This window comes from Chroicocephalus ridibundus, chromosome 1, assembly GCF_963924245.1.
Source record: "Chroicocephalus ridibundus chromosome 1, bChrRid1.1, whole genome shotgun sequence".
Classification (NCBI taxonomy): domain Eukaryota; kingdom Metazoa; phylum Chordata; class Aves; order Charadriiformes; family Laridae; genus Chroicocephalus; species Chroicocephalus ridibundus.
The window spans coordinates 125,752,029-125,771,113 of record NC_086284.1 but is presented as its reverse complement, the minus strand read 5'-3'; the positions used below and the strand labels follow the sequence as shown (position 1 = coordinate 125,771,113).

At 39.7% G+C, this 19,085-nt stretch overlaps 2 protein-coding genes across 6 annotated transcripts in view; one reads left to right on the top strand and one right to left on the bottom strand.

The window, feature by feature from the left end:
- The window catches only part of CMSS1 (cms1 ribosomal small subunit homolog), a 243,329-nt gene that overhangs the window by 104,517 nt on the left and 119,727 nt on the right, over positions 1 to 19,085 (bottom strand). For 2 of the 4 annotated variants that reach the window (XM_063350343.1, XM_063350351.1), the window contains exon 2: positions 14,554 to 14,608. The exons of 1 other annotated variant lie outside the window; for it this stretch is intronic. In XM_063350343.1, coding sequence (XP_063206413.1) covers positions 14,554 to 14,608 — 55 coding nt within the window. Of the gene's footprint in view, positions 1 to 14,553; positions 14,713 to 19,085 lie in introns of those variants that run through there. One more of the 4 variants, XM_063350335.1, reaches the window with a different exon arrangement.
- The window catches only part of FILIP1L (filamin A interacting protein 1 like), a 210,317-nt gene that overhangs the window by 73,380 nt on the left and 117,852 nt on the right, over positions 1 to 19,085 (top strand). The gene's annotated exons all lie outside the window — the stretch shown is intronic.

Here is a 19,085-nt window from a genome sequence, read left to right as displayed (position 1 = left end):
GGAAGAGAATAGAAAGAAACCAAAAGCACCAAACAAGTAACCTGTGAGCTAGAATTATTGCATAGGGTAGCATAACACTTTTCAGATTGTAACCAGCAATATGAAGGACTTTTCAGCTCCCTATCCTTCCTCCACTTGGGGGCAATGTGCAAAGTACATGGTAGCCTGAATTTCTCAGATATACTAAGTTCAAAACACATGACGAAGAGCTTGGAATCTTGCACTGCTTCAGTCCCACAAGAAAAGTTGGATGGATGGTTATAGCAAGAATCAAATCACCGTTCACATTTGCGAACTACTCCAATTTACCTAAATTGTCACTTAATAAATAGAAGAGAAACTCCTCAATTCCCTCAGTCTGTATTCAACTGGCAGGAAAACCCTGCAGTGCTCAGAAACAGGTGCCCCTAGCACCTGCTGGAGCCTCTAACCAGTAACTGAAATCAGCCAATTACAATCATCATAGAATTGCCCAGGTTAGAAGGGACCTTTCAGATCATCTGGTCCAACCATTAACCTAACTCTGACAAAAACCATCACTAAACCATATCTCTAAGTGCTATGTCTACCCATCTTTTAAATACCTCCAGGGATGGTGACTCCACCATGGTAAGCTAAATCTGAGAAGTGGCACATTCACGACTCACGAAGGCTAAGCCTCTTTAAAATTAATTGACATTCATGTCTATCTTCCAAACATTAAGTGGGATAGCCAAGGGACATGACAACGTGACTTCAAATTATGCATTCTTGAAAAAACTCTAGATGAGATTTCTCAAATGAGAACATCACTATGATCGCTGGTAATTCTTCATGGCCATGCCGGAGGGCATTTCACTGTCTCCCGTCCATGTTTAGCTTGCACCACCAACCAGCTTTCATTCAGGCCAACCAAAGGAGACAGGAGTATTTGGAAATGAGCTCCACTGCTGCTCTAACCACAGGGCAGCACCAGTATCTTCACAGGCTTCCTTAGACACTGACCAACTTAAATGGCCAATTTAAACCATGAAGAACGCAGCAAGTTTAGAATTTTGAAGAGAGTTGCTGTGCTTCCCCATCAACATAGCACTCTGAATGGAAACTGTGCGCCCAACAGTAAAGTAGCTCTGACCATGTAGGCTGGGACGCGTGACTGTGCTGCTGGCACCCCAGGCAGCCTTGCCGCTGCTCTGAAACTCGTAGGAATGTCTGTCCTCGTTCTGCTGTGATGATAGAATGAGTTAATGCGGCTTGTACATGTGTGATGACTGACTGATAAGGTTTCCAAAAATACTTGTGATAAGATGCTACTGAAAAAAAAAAAATATATAATTAAATAATCAATGTGTAATTACATTCCCAGCTCTTGTCATAACCTTAATGAAGCTGAGTTCCCTCCCCCCCCCCCCCCCCCCCAAAAAAAAAAGACAGCATTTTGGTGTGGGGCGGAGGGGAAGGAAGACAGTCAATTAATTTGTTTTTTACTTTTCTAGTCTCAGCAATCAAGCTAACAGCTGGCAAAACCCATTCTTATGTGGGGAAAAAAAAAATAAATCTTCAAATTTCCATGTAGAGAAGGTCTATGAAAAAAAAAACAAACAAAAAACGGCTCAAACTCTCTGAGAACAGGTAACAGCCAAGCTGAAACTGCTTCTACATACATTAATGGCTCAGAGATGGCTCTAGGTTAGTAAAATAACGTCTGTGACCTAATGTGAAAGACAGAGGATTTTAATACAAGGTAGTACAGGCTCCCTTACATAGTGTCATTAGTGGATGCAGGAGACAAATGGCCAAAAGCTTTCTTATTACACTGACTGATGCAATTTTAAGTAAAGCATTTCCAAACTCTTGAAAGCATTCTCCTCAGCTTCATAGGCAAGCTTTCATTGATTCGAACGTAAATCGTATACTGGGGGATGGGGGTGCCCATTCTAGTGAAGAACATATAAACATCATAAACAAAGTTGGGCAGAATATGGGGAAAAAACATTTAGCATCCATGTAGTTACTTGAGCTGCTAGGGAAGCTTCCATCAGCTGTTCCCAGATGTTACCACAGCTGCCTTCCAAACCACTATCATGTCTGCTCTCCTCCTTACTGAATACTAGTGTTATTAACTGCAACCATACATAGTTTACTTACGGGAGAAACCTCAATATATCATCTGTAAGCCTGTCAAGCGCCACATCTGTCCTTAGAAACTGAAAAGCTCAATAAATGTAACATGCTAAACTCAGTAATGGGTTATGCAAATGGAACAGGAAATAAATACTCTCCTCAATCTCCTCTTAGGGGATAATTCAGCAAATATCAGAACAGCCTCGTTTTTACACACTAGGAGTATTTTCCAATTGATTGTGTGAGGTAACATTTATAATACTTCCACCAACCTCAGAAATAGTGTTGCATGTCTAGGGGAATACCCTATCAACACAATCAATAAAATATCTGAGGTCTGTAATTACATACAGAAGGAGAAAAGTACCTGGGCCAGAAGATCCTGACACTAAAAATGAGAAGGGTTTGGGCACAGGGAAGAGGACAGATGGAAATGCGTTCCTCTTCCCAGTGTTATGATTATATGTAAGTGTACCTGATTTAACTTGGGTAACAATCTGTGAAAACATTACAGCTGAAACTATTGGAAACCAACACCAGAAACATGTCAGAAAGCACTCTAATTTCTGTAAAATAAATTTATGTTGACTTAATTTTCATCCTCATCAACCCTCCTTTGCATCAAGGCCGCTAACAATAGACGTTCATGGACTGGTGGGAGAGGAAGGGACACCCCTCTCCCGGGAAGGAAAGGGGGACACACAGCCTGAGATCCTCAGTGCGACCCAGCCCAAAGAGACAAGTAGTTGGGCCAAACAATGGCCTGACACTGACACAAGGGTTTGGGCAACACAGGGAAGAACATGTTCCTACTAATATACTCCTAGCATTATCAAGAAAGAAAAATAAGTAGGGAAAGGGCGAGTTGTCAAACTGTCTCCTAACCTCAAAGGTTACACATCAGCAATATATAGTACCTGCGTATGATCTAAAAAAAGCCCCAAAGGAAATATCTTTGTAAGACTGTTAGCATAGCCCAGTTCATTTATTATTCTTGATGATCATTATTTTTAAAATGTATAAGGAACTAATAATTAATTATTCCAAACTCTCTCAAGTTATTCTCTATACTTTTTTACTTTCAGCCTAAAGAATTTTTCTAGTCATTGTCTAGGTATGTTGCACTACACTATTCTATATAATGCAGAGAAAAATACAATCAAGACACCAAAAAACGTACAGGTCCATGTTACCACTGTGCTCCAGCTGATACACTGGGTGACCCTGAGCAAATCACTTAGCCACATTCCCACCAAAAACGGAGAAGGCTCCAGACTCTGAAAAATGATTGCCAGACCAAGAAATGTTTACAGAGCAGCTTGCAATCATCAAACGGAGGGCTCTGCAAATGGAAAGTATTACAGCATATGCTGTGTTCTAGCCATGAGTTTTAAAAAAAAGAAAAGAACGCAAAAAAGAACCTTCGCAATCATGACTGGGCACATATGTTCCAAACAGAAATGAAACTCCTGTTTCTTCGGTATTTTTTCATTAGTTATAATTGATAAAGACTAGGTCTAGAAACAAGAAAAATAAATCAGAAGTCCATACACACAGGATCATACGAAAGCTGTTGAAATACTTCACAAAATACAGGTACCATAAGGTTCTTGCAAAGAGACAGTATCTACTACTGGATTTAATTGCTATAGCTAAAAGCCCAATTTACAGGTACCAAAGCCCTTCTTCATGTTTCAGTCACTTTTGTCAAGTAAGGGACGAAAGGAAAAGAAACACTTTTCATAAAGGGGTGAGATGCAGAAGGGAAAAACAACCTGTGTCAGGTCAGGATGCAACGAAGAACACACAAACCCTTTATTTGACCCATGGAATGAGAAGCCCTTGCCTTTGATTTGCACATGAGGAGTCAAGATATGTTGGTGTTTGTTTGCAGGAAAAGAGGGTGTCACCATCTGAAAGGAGCCCAGCAAATATTTTTTTCTCCTCCTGCTCGGGCTGGTTGATAAAATTTGGATGAAGGTGCAAAGAAACCAAAAGCCACTCTGTTTCCCAGCAAAATGCTCGTTCCACCCAAATGACTGCTCCCCATGGAGAAGGCAGCAGCAGAGATTGCATTAGCTTCTTCAGCAACTTATCGGTTCCGAGTGCAAAGACACAGCAGTAGGAACAACAAGAACTTTAAACGCAGATGGAGGCTCAAGCTGTAAGCATATGACAATTTATTGATAAAAGCAAATCCTGTTTTATAGTATACACTGGCCAGTGTTACTGACAGTAATTAATTATGGCTATGAATAACGCTAGCAAAGACAAGCATGTGGTGGAAAAAAATGACAATATGATTGGTCACTGTGCAGGAAATAAGAAGCAAAGATACAAGTCACAATTTTGTCTTTAACATCTACACAAAGCAGGGGTACTCAGGTTTTTCCAAGAGTCTACTAAAGGAACCACCTGAGATTACTTATATTATTACAGGATCACTTCTCCTTTTCACTCTCATGCTTTAAACCAAGCAAACAAGCCAATAAAAACTAAGAAAATGGGATTAGGAAGTGTAAAAGAAGGGTATAGACACTTTGTTATCCTTGTTTATGCTCCTCTTCTCACCTGCCTCCACATGAAAGACTCACAGAAAACAAAGGAAGAAATGCGTTCATTGATTACAAAGGCGCTGCATAAAACTAACTCAACACGCATTGTTTCCAAATGCGTAGCATAAGCAAAGCAAACACCTACTATATTTCCCATAATTATCGTTTCCTTTAACAAAAAAAAAAAAAAGAATTAAAAAAAATAATCTATACTCTTCATTCAAATCTAAATAGACAGAGAACGGAAATATGCATTTTCCCTCCACATGTCAAATTCATGATTAGTCTAAGCAATTAAAAGCATCAGAGTGCCTAACACCCATCGGTTTCTCCAAGCATTCATCCATACTGCACGTCTGGCAGTGGTTTCAAAGAAAATCTGGATGAAATAACATGATTCAGATGTGAAAAGACTGACAATAAACAGCATTTTAGTACTGCTCAGTCATAAAACAGCAAGCTTTAGTACTGCATGTCCACATTAGGAAAAATGAAACTGTTTCTTCCGAGAACAACATGCTGGGTGTTTGACCCATGTGCCCCGCAATGAAAACCAGGGGAAATTTGTTTTTCTGATTTCCCTTGTTCCATCAACATTTAAGAGCAGCCATACATAATAAAGTATAACTACTAAAAAAATCTTTTAAAAATCTTATACATTTTTCCAATTAATTACCCACTTTTGTCATTTTTAATAGAGCCATTTTATGATGCTCTTAAAGAACAATGCTCACAGAAGAACTTCAAACAAAGCCATTGAAGGCTTTTCTCAAAGATCACTAAGCGGATTGGATGGCCCCTGATCAATGCAAAAGCCATTCACTGCAAGCATGTCATGATGCCAACATATGGCATCCCATGGCAAGGCCATGGCAAGGCCTACCCATGGCAAGGAGGCAGCTACAGAGCTCTGGGAAGAAAACATGAAGCACAGTGACTTCTGCATTTTATAAGGGACTTCCTTATCTCCCTTCAAATCCCTAAGGAAGGGGTCTTTTGGTAGTTTCCAAAACCACTAATTCTTCTATAAAATGGATAGAAGGACAAACACAGCAATGGGACCCACCATTACTCCACTTCTGGAGTTTTCTAGGCTGTGGTGGACAGATTATTTTATCATGCTGTAAATAAACTTCTAAAATGCAAGTATATAACACACCACACTGCTAACAGATGGTGATTATAAAATGTGTATGAGGGAGGCTTGGGTGTGCTTAGTCATACTGTTCACAAGAAAAGACAGATTACTATGAATATGTCGCCACAATGATGCATAATTTCCAAAATTCAAAGTAGGAAATAGACTTCAGAATAGAATTTGAGCAGAATTGCTGAAAACAGCAAGATGCGGCAAAAAAAGAGAAAAATAAAGTGTGACTGTACGCTTGCCTCGTTCCTGTAATCTTTCTGTGCCTAACTGCTACGGCTGGAGACGAGATACAGAGCTAGATGGACACTGGTCCAACACAATACATCTGCTCCTCAGTGCTCAGGAGAAGCCAGATAGAAAAAAGCGATAGCCTTTCTTAGACAGTTCAATCATGTTAATGATGGTGTGATCTTTTTATTACCTAATTATTTAATGGAAGCCCTTTTATTGTTAATGGATGTGGTTTACGCAAATCTTATCCACTACAGATACAGATTTATAAATTACTCTAAATTACAGTGCTGTAATTGGACAGTGTTGACATGAAACTCGAGTAGTTTAGGAATTTCCAGAGGCACGATGCCTAGAGCCAAAGTTTAATTTCATCTCTGAAGCAGATTCCCCTCTGCACCTTTAGGCTACTCATCTCCATTTCCTCCTCTCTAAACTTGCCTCCCAGGATGGTGCGAGAGGTTTAATTAATGAAGCTGAATCATCCTAGCATTGCCTCCTGAATTCCAGATATAACCAATAATGAGCTAAAGTTTTACTCGGTCAAAACTGCAGCTGCATTTGAGGAAAAGCACGCTTTCCACTATGCTAGGCAGAATTGGTCTTGCAAAACACCAAAACCAAAGCCATGCTATTTTTAACGTCTGCCAACAAGTGCAGTAGTCTGCCTTTAAGAGTGCGGCCACTTGCGCTGTTAAGCTTTCATACAGCCTGCACTCTGACCTCTGGCTTCACAGCTTCTCTGCTAACCACGCTCGAGTTAGCAAACTAAAATACTGCAGTCAGGTGATAAGCTATGCGTACCTGCCTTCTCAAACCCCAGACACAGAGCAGACGCTATCGCTGGTTGTGAGCATGCACCCTCTGCCAGGAGTCACCTCTCCTCAGAGGACGTCTCCTCTTTCCTACCCACCACCACAAGGCAAGCTGAGCCGCTTGCATGATCACTCCCTAATCGTTTCCACCCAAGAGAGGTTAGCACAGATGAGCTCCTTCAGCTTTTTCGGTTGAGCCTGCTCGTTCTACCTAAAATGGGCCAGAGAACAATCACATCTGAGAAAGTGCGAATGAGGGGGTAGAGGAATATCGCAAGAGATGCGTGGTAAGTTCTTGTACGCAACCACCATACCATTATTCAATGCCAAGGGACTTGTTCAAATTACACAGCTGCCAGATGTGTTCCTCCCTGCGCCTTCGTGTCATTCACATGACTTCACATTCATGAGACTGACTCCCTGTGCACTAGATTTGATCACCTCCATCTCTCTGTTCAAGTACTTTTGTATGCTGTGATCCCAGTTGGTTTCTGGCATCAGTATCAAGAAAATAATTTCAGGCACGTGTTACTGAAGAGACTGTTTTTTTATGTGACACTAAACAGCTTTACACTGTAGAGCAAAAGGAAAAGGAAGCTACTGGAAGTACTGTAACTGGAAAGTGCCATTACTTTCCATCGGGTGACCTCCTGGCAATTCCAGAGGTATCACAGCAGGCATGTTCCTGTCCCACCTCGCTGTGTAGTTTCTCACTACAGTCATCATCACCATCTTATCTTGTCTGGCCATTAGGATCACCTCATCATACACTGCAGGCTAAAGATCCTCACTAAGTCATTTCAAACCTGTAACTTCAGAGTTGTGAGGCAGCTTGTGGGTAATGTCCAAGCTTTAACGACAAGATGTAGTGATGGAGAAGCTGTTATGCCTCTCAGAGGCAAGCTGTTCCTCTAAGTTCCAAGACCAGTTTTAGCAAGTAAATGTTAGGAAAAGAACTGCCACCAAAAAAAAAAAAAAAAAAAAAAAAAAAGTTAAACCTACCTCAGTCATTTATTACACAGAAAAGAATTAAACTGCTGTCAGTCATAAGTTCCTTAAGGTCTGACTGTTTGTGTTTCAGTGCCAAGTATATTGCCAGATCCATTAAAGAAAGTGAGGACAAAACCACTGCACGTGTGTGCATGTGTGCAGACACACTCACAGTGGATGATAGTCACTCGACTCTCATGGCAAGGTCCATTTCAACTATCTGCTAATTACCATTCTGGAAAGAGATTATATTCAGATTTTGTGATTAAAAAAAAATATATATATATTTGTTGCTAATGCAAGACAAAACACGAGCTTCTCATCGTGGAATCTACCACTTTAATTTCATCAAAACAAGACAGGTGGTCTGCTCGTCACCAAAAGCTGGCTGTTCTCAGAGATTTCAGACACTGTGAAAAGCTTCCCAGAGAGTTGCAATCAACAAGAGATGGAAACTCGCTGAATGTTAAACTTCATTACATTTCTATTGATATTATGTTACAATAAGACATTCCAGGCCCCCTGCTACTGACTGCAAACCGGAGACCTGAACACTCAAAGGATTAAGCTTTTCATCTTGTTCTAAACAGTTAAATTTGTTTTCAGTTGGCCACTTTGTCAGGTCAAAACAAGCAAGTTAATATGTACTTTTTAAAAGTGAACTCAGACATGAAATCTTTCCACTATACATACCATTTGTTAGCAAACTTGCACATACTTTCCATACATTTATGTTTACTGGCACCGGAGCAGAGAGAATGAACTCCTTTCCCCTTTCCCCCCCAAGCAGCATTCTCTCCAACCTTCATTAGCTAAACTGAAACTAGTTATAGGAGGACTAAAAGCAGTTACACATCTAAACCCAATACATTAGTCAACAACTGATTATATTAAAAATGTGATACTCATTTGAGAATACCCTTATAAAAAACCCTAAGAAATCCCATGACTTTTTATGAGTCTTTTAAGCTGTAATCTAGTTTATGTACACAATTTATAGCATAGAAACTGAGTCAGCTGCTATGTAATCAAGGCTCCTCATGAGAAGTATAGCTTTGCAATGACTCAACGTGCATTGTTGTCAACCTACGCGAGTCTGAAACACTGCAATCATTACCACGGGCAGCTCACCGTGTCTTCCCTTTAAAATCCACAGGAAGACATTTTCACCTTCCCATCCCACCCTGTCCCATCCACTCTGAAAACTCTCCTCGTTGCTCTGTTAGAAAATGGAGTCTGGCTTTCCCTGCCACAGCTACTGCCTCCCAAGCACAACTCCCACCTTTTGACATCCACTGGTAACCAAGTGCCACACCTCCATGCCTTTATTCGTGTTCCCTCCCCAGTTTGCTGTCAGGCTCCATCCTAGCCTAAATTAGTCTTGACACCTCCACAGAAAGACTCCTTGTGCCCTGAAATGCCTGGTCTTTTCTTAACATGCTAGAAGAGGTTGGCAGGAGAGACTGTACTCTGACATAACTTTGAGTCCTCCCTTCCTCCACACCCTGCTGTGCATTGTCCCTTTGCCCACAAGTCCAGATCAAGGATGCTGGCAGGAAGGGATGCTGCTCACTTCTGCAGAAGTGAGACCTCCTCTGTATGGAAATGCAGAAACCCTCCTGTGAAAAGCCTTCCCTTTGCATTTGGAACAGACCTGGGTTTAACTAAAGGCCAATTTTCCTATTCAAATGGGAAACGAGCAGAAAATGCAACACACATGAGTAAAAACTCATGTGCGTGAGAGTTCCTGTTCCTAGTAAATAATTATTACCTGCAGTAACAGGCAGTGCAGATCCTGCCTCTCTCTCTCTTCCCTCTTGCCCTGCTTTTTTTTCTTTTTCCCTTTTTTCTTTTCCTTCAATTAGAGCATCAAAAGAAACCCAAGACCTTATAGAGACATAAATGAAGCATTCCTGCTCTGGAACAGCATCAGCATCTGGACACCTGGCAAAACATAGTTCAATACCTACTGTACCTATTTCTCAACCCCGCTGACAGCAAACATGAATATTCTTGCCTTTCTTCTTATTTACCAACAACATTTAAAGCCAAGAGTGTTCAGAAGTCCGTTTCAATGGGTTTTGTTCTGGTTACATTACAGCAAATTGCTTTGATCTGGGGGAGGGAGGAGGAGGGGAGCAGAGAACATCTTAAGTTCACAAAGCCAAAAGCCAAGATGCACAAAACTGAAACATTCCAAAGTTAAAAATAATCGTCTTTAAACTGCAAGAGCAGAGCTGTAATTTTGAGCAGTACAGCATGACATCATGGTTTATATGGGGCCAGCTCAATAAATCAAACCGTGCCTAATTAGAGATCCTACTGCAAATCTACATTATTTGGACAAATAATTAAAACAGGACAGTCTGTAACACAAGCCAGATATGTTTACTAAAATATGTTCTTTTCAAACTTTTAGGTTCACTACTGCTTACAAAGCCTTCACATTTAGTAAATTATAGACCCCTAAGCTTTTATTTCAGGCTGACTTCACTTTCAAGGAATTCTTCAATTAACTTTACGTTGCTTTAAGCTCTTCATCCAACGAGAAAACAATCTGTGGTTTCTTACTTCTTCCAGTGCCAATGGCTGCCCTCCACGTTTGACTTGCAGACTTACTGTCTTTTTAGAGCCAGGGTCTGTTTGTCTAAAACCAGCCTAGTTGTCATAGCATTTTGACAAGTCCTCTGTAAAAGGAGAACAAAACTTTGTGGTGGGTAAACTGCTAAGAATAATGAAGGTTCTTCTCACAACCCTCAAAAGACGAGTGCCAAATTTAAGGAACACTCAGCAGTAAACCCAGAGCTGAAACCCCTGACTACCTGAATTGCCCTTCTTTCCTACCTACCCCAATTTTTAATTTTCCAATTTCTACTTGTCTCTTCTCTGTTGTTTTTCTAAAATGCATGCTTTTTCTCAAATCTAAAAGCTATGACACGCTTAAACATTTACAGCCTAAAAAAACCCAGTGCTATCAAACATTACTATCCGTAGATCGACAGGACGCCTCTGGAATTGTTGGAAATGCTGTGGAGACTTTGACTATCAGTTAACTGGGTAGATAATGTTAAATTAAGAGCCAAAGAGTTTAATAAAAAGCATGAGCTGAACAAAAGGAACAGGATTCATTCCTAAACTGCAAGTTTTTCCTCCTAGAGCTTGAGAGATTTGTATGTAATTTTTTAATCTCAGATTAAAAAAGAAAGGAATAGGCAGCTTGCTTTCCTTTTCCCTTCTGACATTTGATTTGCTAAATGGACCAACATAGGGAGGATTAGAACTATAAAGGCAATGACTGAGGAGCAAAATGTTTGACACTGTCAACAAAAAAGGACTATAGAAAAATGAGAGATTTATCTATTAGTGTAGTATTATGTTTTACAAATAAGTTTGTATAGAATGATAACCAAGCACAAAGTGAAAGCGTCATTCACTTCTTAATACTTAGATTTTAAATTAAATAATCCAAAGGGTTTTTAAGGAATCAAAGCACATGAAATATTACATGCACTGCATAACAATCTTTATAAAGACATGGCAAATGCACCTCCCACAACCATAACCACCACGATCAGAGTATCCTTAAATGGGAAAGCATTTTTCAGAACTCCATTTGAATTCTTTGTTACAATAAACATGCAAACTTGTAAATTAAGAATTTTTATTTTTCATTTAAGACTGTCTTTGTGGACAGAAACATTATGACTGAACTCTGTTAAGTGCAAGCATTTGGAGCCATAGCCCTTGCAATTCCCTTAGATTCTCAGTATGCAGCAACAGATTTATCAGGGGGAAAAAACCAAACCTGTAACTATTTGGACATACTTCTGAAAGCAACAGTGAAAATTAAGAAAGCAGCCTTCCCAAAGAAGTATCTATTTTTGCAATGTGTGCTTTTAAAACACAATGCTTACGGAATGACATACTTCAGTTCTCTTGTGTAAACTTGTACAGATTGTTTGCTATTGATCTTTTGAGTCATATTTTGGCAGTAAACTGCTACCCTTGTAGAAAATGTAAGTAGTACAGACCAACTGATGTAATCTACATCTATATTTAACTCATTTTTACTTTTTTTTTTTTTAATTAAAGAGGAAAGCTCAGGAAAGGATACAAAAATCAAAGACTGGTGAAACAAAAAAAACCCAACTCAGAATATTTATAGTTAAATTTATACTTCAAAATAAATAATCTGGACTCCATACTTCAATTTTTCCCCCACCCCAGATTATGAGCCTGGTGACAATGAAAACCTTCAGAAAAGATAGATTGTTCGTTTTTAGGAACGTGGCTCTTTTAGGTCACAGGACAGAACTCAGCTGAAAGAAAGTAGTGTTTCTACCTGTAGTCAAAATGTAGGGCCATACACTACTTTCTTAACTGAATGACATAAAGTGACTTTATAAAACCAGGGCAAAAACTGATCTCAAGGAAGTGAAATCTACGTTTTTTTCACAGAGGATTCTTCTTTCCTCCCTGCCCCCAAGCTAATGTCTATTCGGGGACGGGGCGGGGGGGGGAAGACAATTGCACTGTAGCGAGGCCATCCATATGTCTCAGGCTTGTGCTGTGTGTGCAGTACATGTACATGCACTGCACACTGATGCAACATTCCCTCTCTACTTCTGTTGTGGCCCAGAGCAGGTGCCACAATGTTCGGATTTCTGGTCCTCTGTGGAGAATGTAACGCTGCATGGCAGTTTGGACAGGGGCAGGAAGAGTCTACGGAGGAGGGTAGCTGACAGAGGGAAAAAGATGCAATGCTCTTGCCTGGTAATTAAAGCTTTGCTTAGCCTCAAACTCTCAAATGTGGTAAGTCTTTAAGCAAGAAAAGAGACTGGCAGAAAAGGACAACAGTGAGAGAAAGAGCGCATGAGCTAGAGTGTGCGCAGGAGATGGAACTCATGCGCTTCCCCCATCAGCTGAGAACCGCCACCTATGAGCCCGAATCACTGCAAAGTCTGGTTACCCTAAAAATAAGAACATGGCAAGGCCAGTATGTAGAGAACAACTGGAGGAATCCTACCTTTTAAATCCTAGGTCAGTGTTTTCTCACCTCTCTGAAGCAGGGACTCACTGATGCCAGCTTTTTCATACCTTTTCCTTACTCCTCATGCCATCAGTGTCGCTGCCTCTCTACCCTCCCCTCCTTGTCACACTGCTTCCCACCTCTTCCTCATTGCCACCTGGGAAACAGTTGTGTGGGGAGCAGTGAAGATAAGGATGAACACCATGCACCCACTTCTAGGCAACTACAAGCTTTCTCTCGTGGAATGAACCATCTCGAACTCCAGAGTTCATTTGAAAACATCACTAATTGCCTTTCAGATGGAATGGCAAGGAAGAAGCACATTTAAGATCTGAGGAAATTAAAATTCACACAACTTGCATTAACTCTATTGGAGGCTGAAACCCACGTAAAATCTGTTTGAATAATAAGCAAGAGATTTTTGCCTTACATTACACAAAGGATCAGACTGAATGGCTACAGAGGGTCCTTCTGACTAAGTTGTGTCAATACAGAAGCCAGAGGATTTTAAAGATCAGGATTATTTCCCAGTATGAATTACGCTATTTTTTGGTTTAGTTTTGGTCTTCTAAAAACAGACAAAACCCAAAGGAATATTATGTACACAGCAGCCCAGAGCCTGCCTTTAGATACTGTCCAAATGACATACTACTTTGACCAAGGAGATAGCAATACCTCTGTTTCCATTAACTCTCTATTAAGACTCACAGGATCCAAATTGTTGATTTCCAGCATTACCTCATGCCCGGGCCTCTCACTGATTAATTAAAACTGCATACGTATAGGAAAAAGAACAAAAAAGCAGAATTGCAATACTATGAACCAAGAGTGTCCCCGATAAAAGAAATGGACTGCTGTTCTCAGCTCCTCTCCATAGGTTGATTGTGAATTGTAGCCAGACAAGATCTCCTTTTTCAAGCTTCCAGCAACTGGCAAACATGTCTAATGCACAGGAAGTCGTATTTATAGTTGCGTTGCTCTCCACAATATACCAATTCTCTTATAATCAGAAGTTGTGTCCAGGCCTGCTAAATGAAAGATCTATTTCCTTAGGATTGCAGCCTTTTAACAGGAAGCTTCCAAATCTACAGTTAGTAATGGCTGTGGAGGGGAAAACAGGACAGTACGGCCTCCACATCATTATTAGGCAGCAAAGACATATCAGACTTTGGTTTTACGTTAAAAAACCAAACAGCTCTGCAGTCCTGGTATTGCAACTCTGTTGAATCATCATTTATTTTACAAAGTGTGTTTAACTTACCTACTTTATGCTATCTAGCTTTAAACTCTTCTTGGGTATAGATAAATAAAGAACTTACTACTACATAAGCTTCTGTATATACTCAGGCAAGGCCTTTAAGCATGCAGATATTCCAGAGGAAATCTGAAGCAGCACACTCTGCTTCATGAAAGGAAAACCCATTTCAAACTTCTTCAAACTATCGCAGGTGACAGTTAATAACTTGCTTGTGCGTTTGTACTATCACCTTGCATATAGATAAATATTAAGAAAAAAACCAAGCATCTACTTGAAATTTTCAAATGCTCTTCAGCAACCATATCGAAGTATTTAAAAGGGCACAGCACCAGCCTAGGCCAAGGATTCCCCCTCCTCCCCTAAATACAGAGAAAAATACCACCGTTTTTAAAGGAAGATAGAAAAAGTGATCAATACTTTACCAAAGGAGAAATTCTTCAAAAGCAAAAAAAACATCACTGCAAAAGTCACTCTTACCTAAAATTGAAAGAAAAGAGAGAGGAAAGTAAATAAGATTAAGAATCATCCCCTGGAGCATTGCACCTTCAAAACACAAAGAATTCCCAAACAATATTTTACAGGCATCATGATAGCGTGGAACAAATCTAAAGAAAACAAGCTACACCAGAACAGGAAATTGCAATTTCTCTGAAACAATAATTAACCTTAAGAAGGAAACCACCACTAATATAAACAAACAAGTAATAAAGGAAACCATTTTACCACAGGGAAACCTGTCTTAAAGCAGCGGAACAAGGGAATATAAAAAGAGTTTGACACAAGTGATGAGTTTCTAAAAAAAACAGGAGCAATTCTGTAATAAGGATTCACGCACACACAGACTTCAAACAGGTCATCTTCAGGGTTTCAAAGAAGAGGCTGGACCACAGAAATCCAGTAACTTTTAAATAGAGGACTTTAATTTAAACTGAATGTATTCTCATACTGCTGGCACTTACACATAATCAGGAGGAGTTTGAAGGGTGTCTAGCAGGCTAAATTGATTTTATAATCATAGCTTTTGAAGCCCAATGGTTGCCATTTATAAATAACTAGTTACAGTAGGCATCTTGGTGATTATTTCATTATCTTAAATGGGAATCAGAAATGGGAAAAGATGAAGAATCAGAAATGGGAAAAGATGAAGAATCAGAAATGGGAAAAGATGAAAAGTCAGAAACTTTTTTTATCAGAATTCTCCATGAAAAACATGCATACAAAATTGAAAACAGGTCTAATTTTCAGAATTTAAAAGCATTACTTTTTACATAAAACTCATTCTCAAATGTGAAGTATTAATTTTTGCTTCCTTTTACTGCTTGCAATTCTTAAAATAGCTGCGAGTGAGCAGCAGTCCTCTTGTATTTACTGGTATTCCAGTGGGAGAAAAGAAGTTCATAGGGGTGTAAGAAAGCTGTAACTAAAATAAATACTAAAAACAGAAACAATTTTTATTTCAGATATTAAGGCAACTATCTGCAAGTAACAGCATTTCAGACTGTCCTTATTTGTTCTTGTTTATTACACTGGTGCCCTTTGTGGTTTCTAGTATTTTGGCAACTAGAACATACAGAGTAAAGCTAGCAACACAACAAAAGTTTAGCAAAGGGAACCATAATTTGATTTAAAAACCCAACACAGAACAGAGCAAGGCAGCTTTAAGAACAGCAGAACCAATGTGGTTTGGCTTCCTGCGAATTTGTGTCCTATAGGGATTTGAAAAACCTTCAGTAGGTCCACAAGCTCACGTTAAGATCTCTCTCTTCTACCTGGGAAGCCATTCTCATGAAAGTTATTGAAGCCGATTATAATCAAAATCTCTGTTTCTCAACTGATCCATCCCCATGACTGGGAACAACTGTCAAACAGGTTAAGTCCTCCTTCCCTACAAGAACAAGCCAGTGGGCGAAGTACCAGATCCAGTCCTTTTACACAGATTCATTCTGTTTTTTCAAAGTAGCATTTAACTAAGAAGAAGAATTTTCCTGCTCTCCAAGAATCAGCTTCTTAACACTACAGCAGTTTTAAGTTTTCTGACTTCTTGTTATCTTTTACACACATTTAGGAGGATCACTACACGAGAAAAACCTTTATACGATGCTAAAACAGACCCACGGTCAGCAAATTCCCATATTTACCTACAAGGAGATTTTAGTAAAGTCAGAAATGGAAAATATTTGTTATGGAGATCTGAAACACAAATATACCACCTGTGTCTCATCACCCTTACAAAGTGAGTTTTTTTCCTATCTCTCCTAAAGGGATTTGGGAAATGGAAGTTTCCAAAGCTAGACAAATGGCAGAAAATAACATGTGCAAATTAAGAATGTCACAGAGTTACACTCAGGAAGCTTAAGAGATTATCTCTGGAAACACCTTCTCAAATGGAAAAATGGTTGCAGCAGCTGTCATGGAGATGAGGGAAAGTCAGGCCTCTCTAAAAACAAGACAAACCCCCCAGTTCCCAGGAGGAAACCTAGAACAAGAATGAAGGAAGATCGCTGATGGTTAAATTATGCACTTTTCTCATGCTGTTAAACCAAAGAGCAACAGTGCATTCAGAAAGCCCCTGCATTACCCTGTAGCTATCTATCTACTTGAGCTCACCAAGGGCTCCCAGGTGGTGAAGCAGCAAGCCAGAAAACTCAACATTATCAGTGACAACTCTGCAAGGGGCTGTTTTAAAATACCAGCAGACCACCAAAGGAACCAGGAACAAAGGCTTTGCTCCTGCAGAAGACCTGACAGAAATAGAGTCTCAAAAGAACTGAAAGACATCCCAAGGCAGAGACTGCGTCTGGGCCCATCTCAAAAGCCAGAGGGAGCCAAAAGAAAGGCTCCGGGCACAGACCTCTGCACTACTGTTCCACTGCATCGCAAGCATGAACCATCTCTCTTTGACGCCTTCATGGCACAACCTGTGAGCATCATGCCTACCCCCAAGATCACAATTGTCTTTAATTCCACTTGTTCTATTCTTTTTTTTTTTTCTTTTTAACCCCTGAGATTCCCCATATCCTTCTTGTATCTTGTAATCAGAGATTGCTCGACTGATGAACAGATACCAGAACAAATCTGAAAGCAGATTTGAAGAAGCACTTCTGTGCACTCCCCCTGGAAGATAAGATGTCAACACCCAATTTAAAGAGTTTGCTGTAGGCTTCCTATGGTCCTGGTATGACTAATATACCCAGGTATCCTTTACACCAGAAAAGGTTACGGGAAGAAAGGCATACACAACAAAAATAAAATACTAAATCTTTACTGTTTTGGGGACTTCACGGGGCTTTTTCTGAATATGTAGGACTCTAATGTTGGCCTTTTGCATCCCCGTATGCATGTTGATCTTTGGCCAAACATAGGATAAAAACTACTGAAGTACCAAAAAGACCATACAAAGCATTTGGAGAAAGCTACCTAGCTGCACACAGAAACAAACTATGACCCACAGTGTTACTAGACAAGCTCCCTGAAGCTTGACAACACACCACAAATGCCAACCAAAGAAAAGCATGTGTAAAAGTCCTTAGGTAAATCTACATTTAAGTAGTCCAATAAAAAAGACCATGAACCATACCCCTGGCCATCTAACCCACTAAGTTATTTTGGCTTGGTACACTTGTTATCAGGCCACCTGAGCCAGGACGCTGCTGTTAACATCTGTTTCCTGCCTCTTGGGCTCTTCCTCAATCAGAGCTTCCACTGGATTCAGAAGTCTGATGGAGCCAAGGAGCTGGACATAGCTCGCTCACTCTCTGCAGACTGTTTGCTGCTTTGAGCAGCAAAACGCAACTTCAACTTGACATGAACTGGAAGGCGGGCAATGTCCTGCCTCATAAACCTGCAGGAGAAGTGAAGGTACAAGTTTTACAGAAGTTGTTTAGAGACAGTTTATTTTTTCACTTTTACTTCATTCAGTGCCTTTTAATTTTGAAAAAAAAAAAAAAAAATGAACTTTTAAGCTTTGTTTGATTAATTTTCCAGTTGAAAGTGCAGAAGAAGAGGGGGTTAGATGAAAAGCAAAAAATCAGTTCTACAGCTAAGGCACTGGCTATTTAGCCAGAAGAAAACAAAAGCCAGAAATACCATTTCACTGCTGAAGCTGAAAGACAGATTCTAGATACAAAGCTTACATAAAGGCACGTGTCAAACAATATGCTGGAGTTTTTCTTAAACACTGACTCACTGAATAAAATCTATGTTACTCTTTTATGTAAACAGTTCCTTTAAAAGCAGCAAAATGAAATACAGGCAACATTAAGCTGGACATGAACTTTTGCCATCTCCATTCAGGCATCTTTGCAATTACAATCATTAACTCCATTAGCATATACTCCAATGCATACAAAAGGTGTTGCTTTTTGCATTAGAGAACTGGCTTTTTTTAAAGATTTTTAAATTATTTTTTACATTAAGAATTTACTCATCTGGTGCATCTTTTGAGACTAGCAGATCATAGGATGAGTTTGTTTTCCTTTAAAATATGTTTACAAAATGTGATCAGGAAGTGCATATAAAATTTTATCTCAGGCGTCACTACGGCCTTTATTAGAAGTAGTTGAGAGGTATGCCTTATAGAAATAAGTTGGGGTTTTTTTCTGTCTAATTATTGACTTTGACCATTTTTTTTCTCTTAAGGGAATGTTATTTCCAAGAAATGTCACCTATCAAAGTAGCAAGGTCGTTTACATTCTACACAAATGTTACGCTCTCAAGCTTTCATTTTTGAAAATGTCAAAAAGCAAGGAGATGATTCTGCGCTTGTAAAAACATTCTTTATTAACAGAATGAGTCTCATGGCATTTAGGTTTCCCACAAGACATTTTTCTGTCTATCATTTTAGAACTTTTTCCCACACATTGTGTTCCTGATATAGGCTTTGGCAGGTTGCGAGATATGAGCTGGCTGGAAAATGATAGCTTGTTTTCAGCATAACCTTCTTCTGTTAAACACT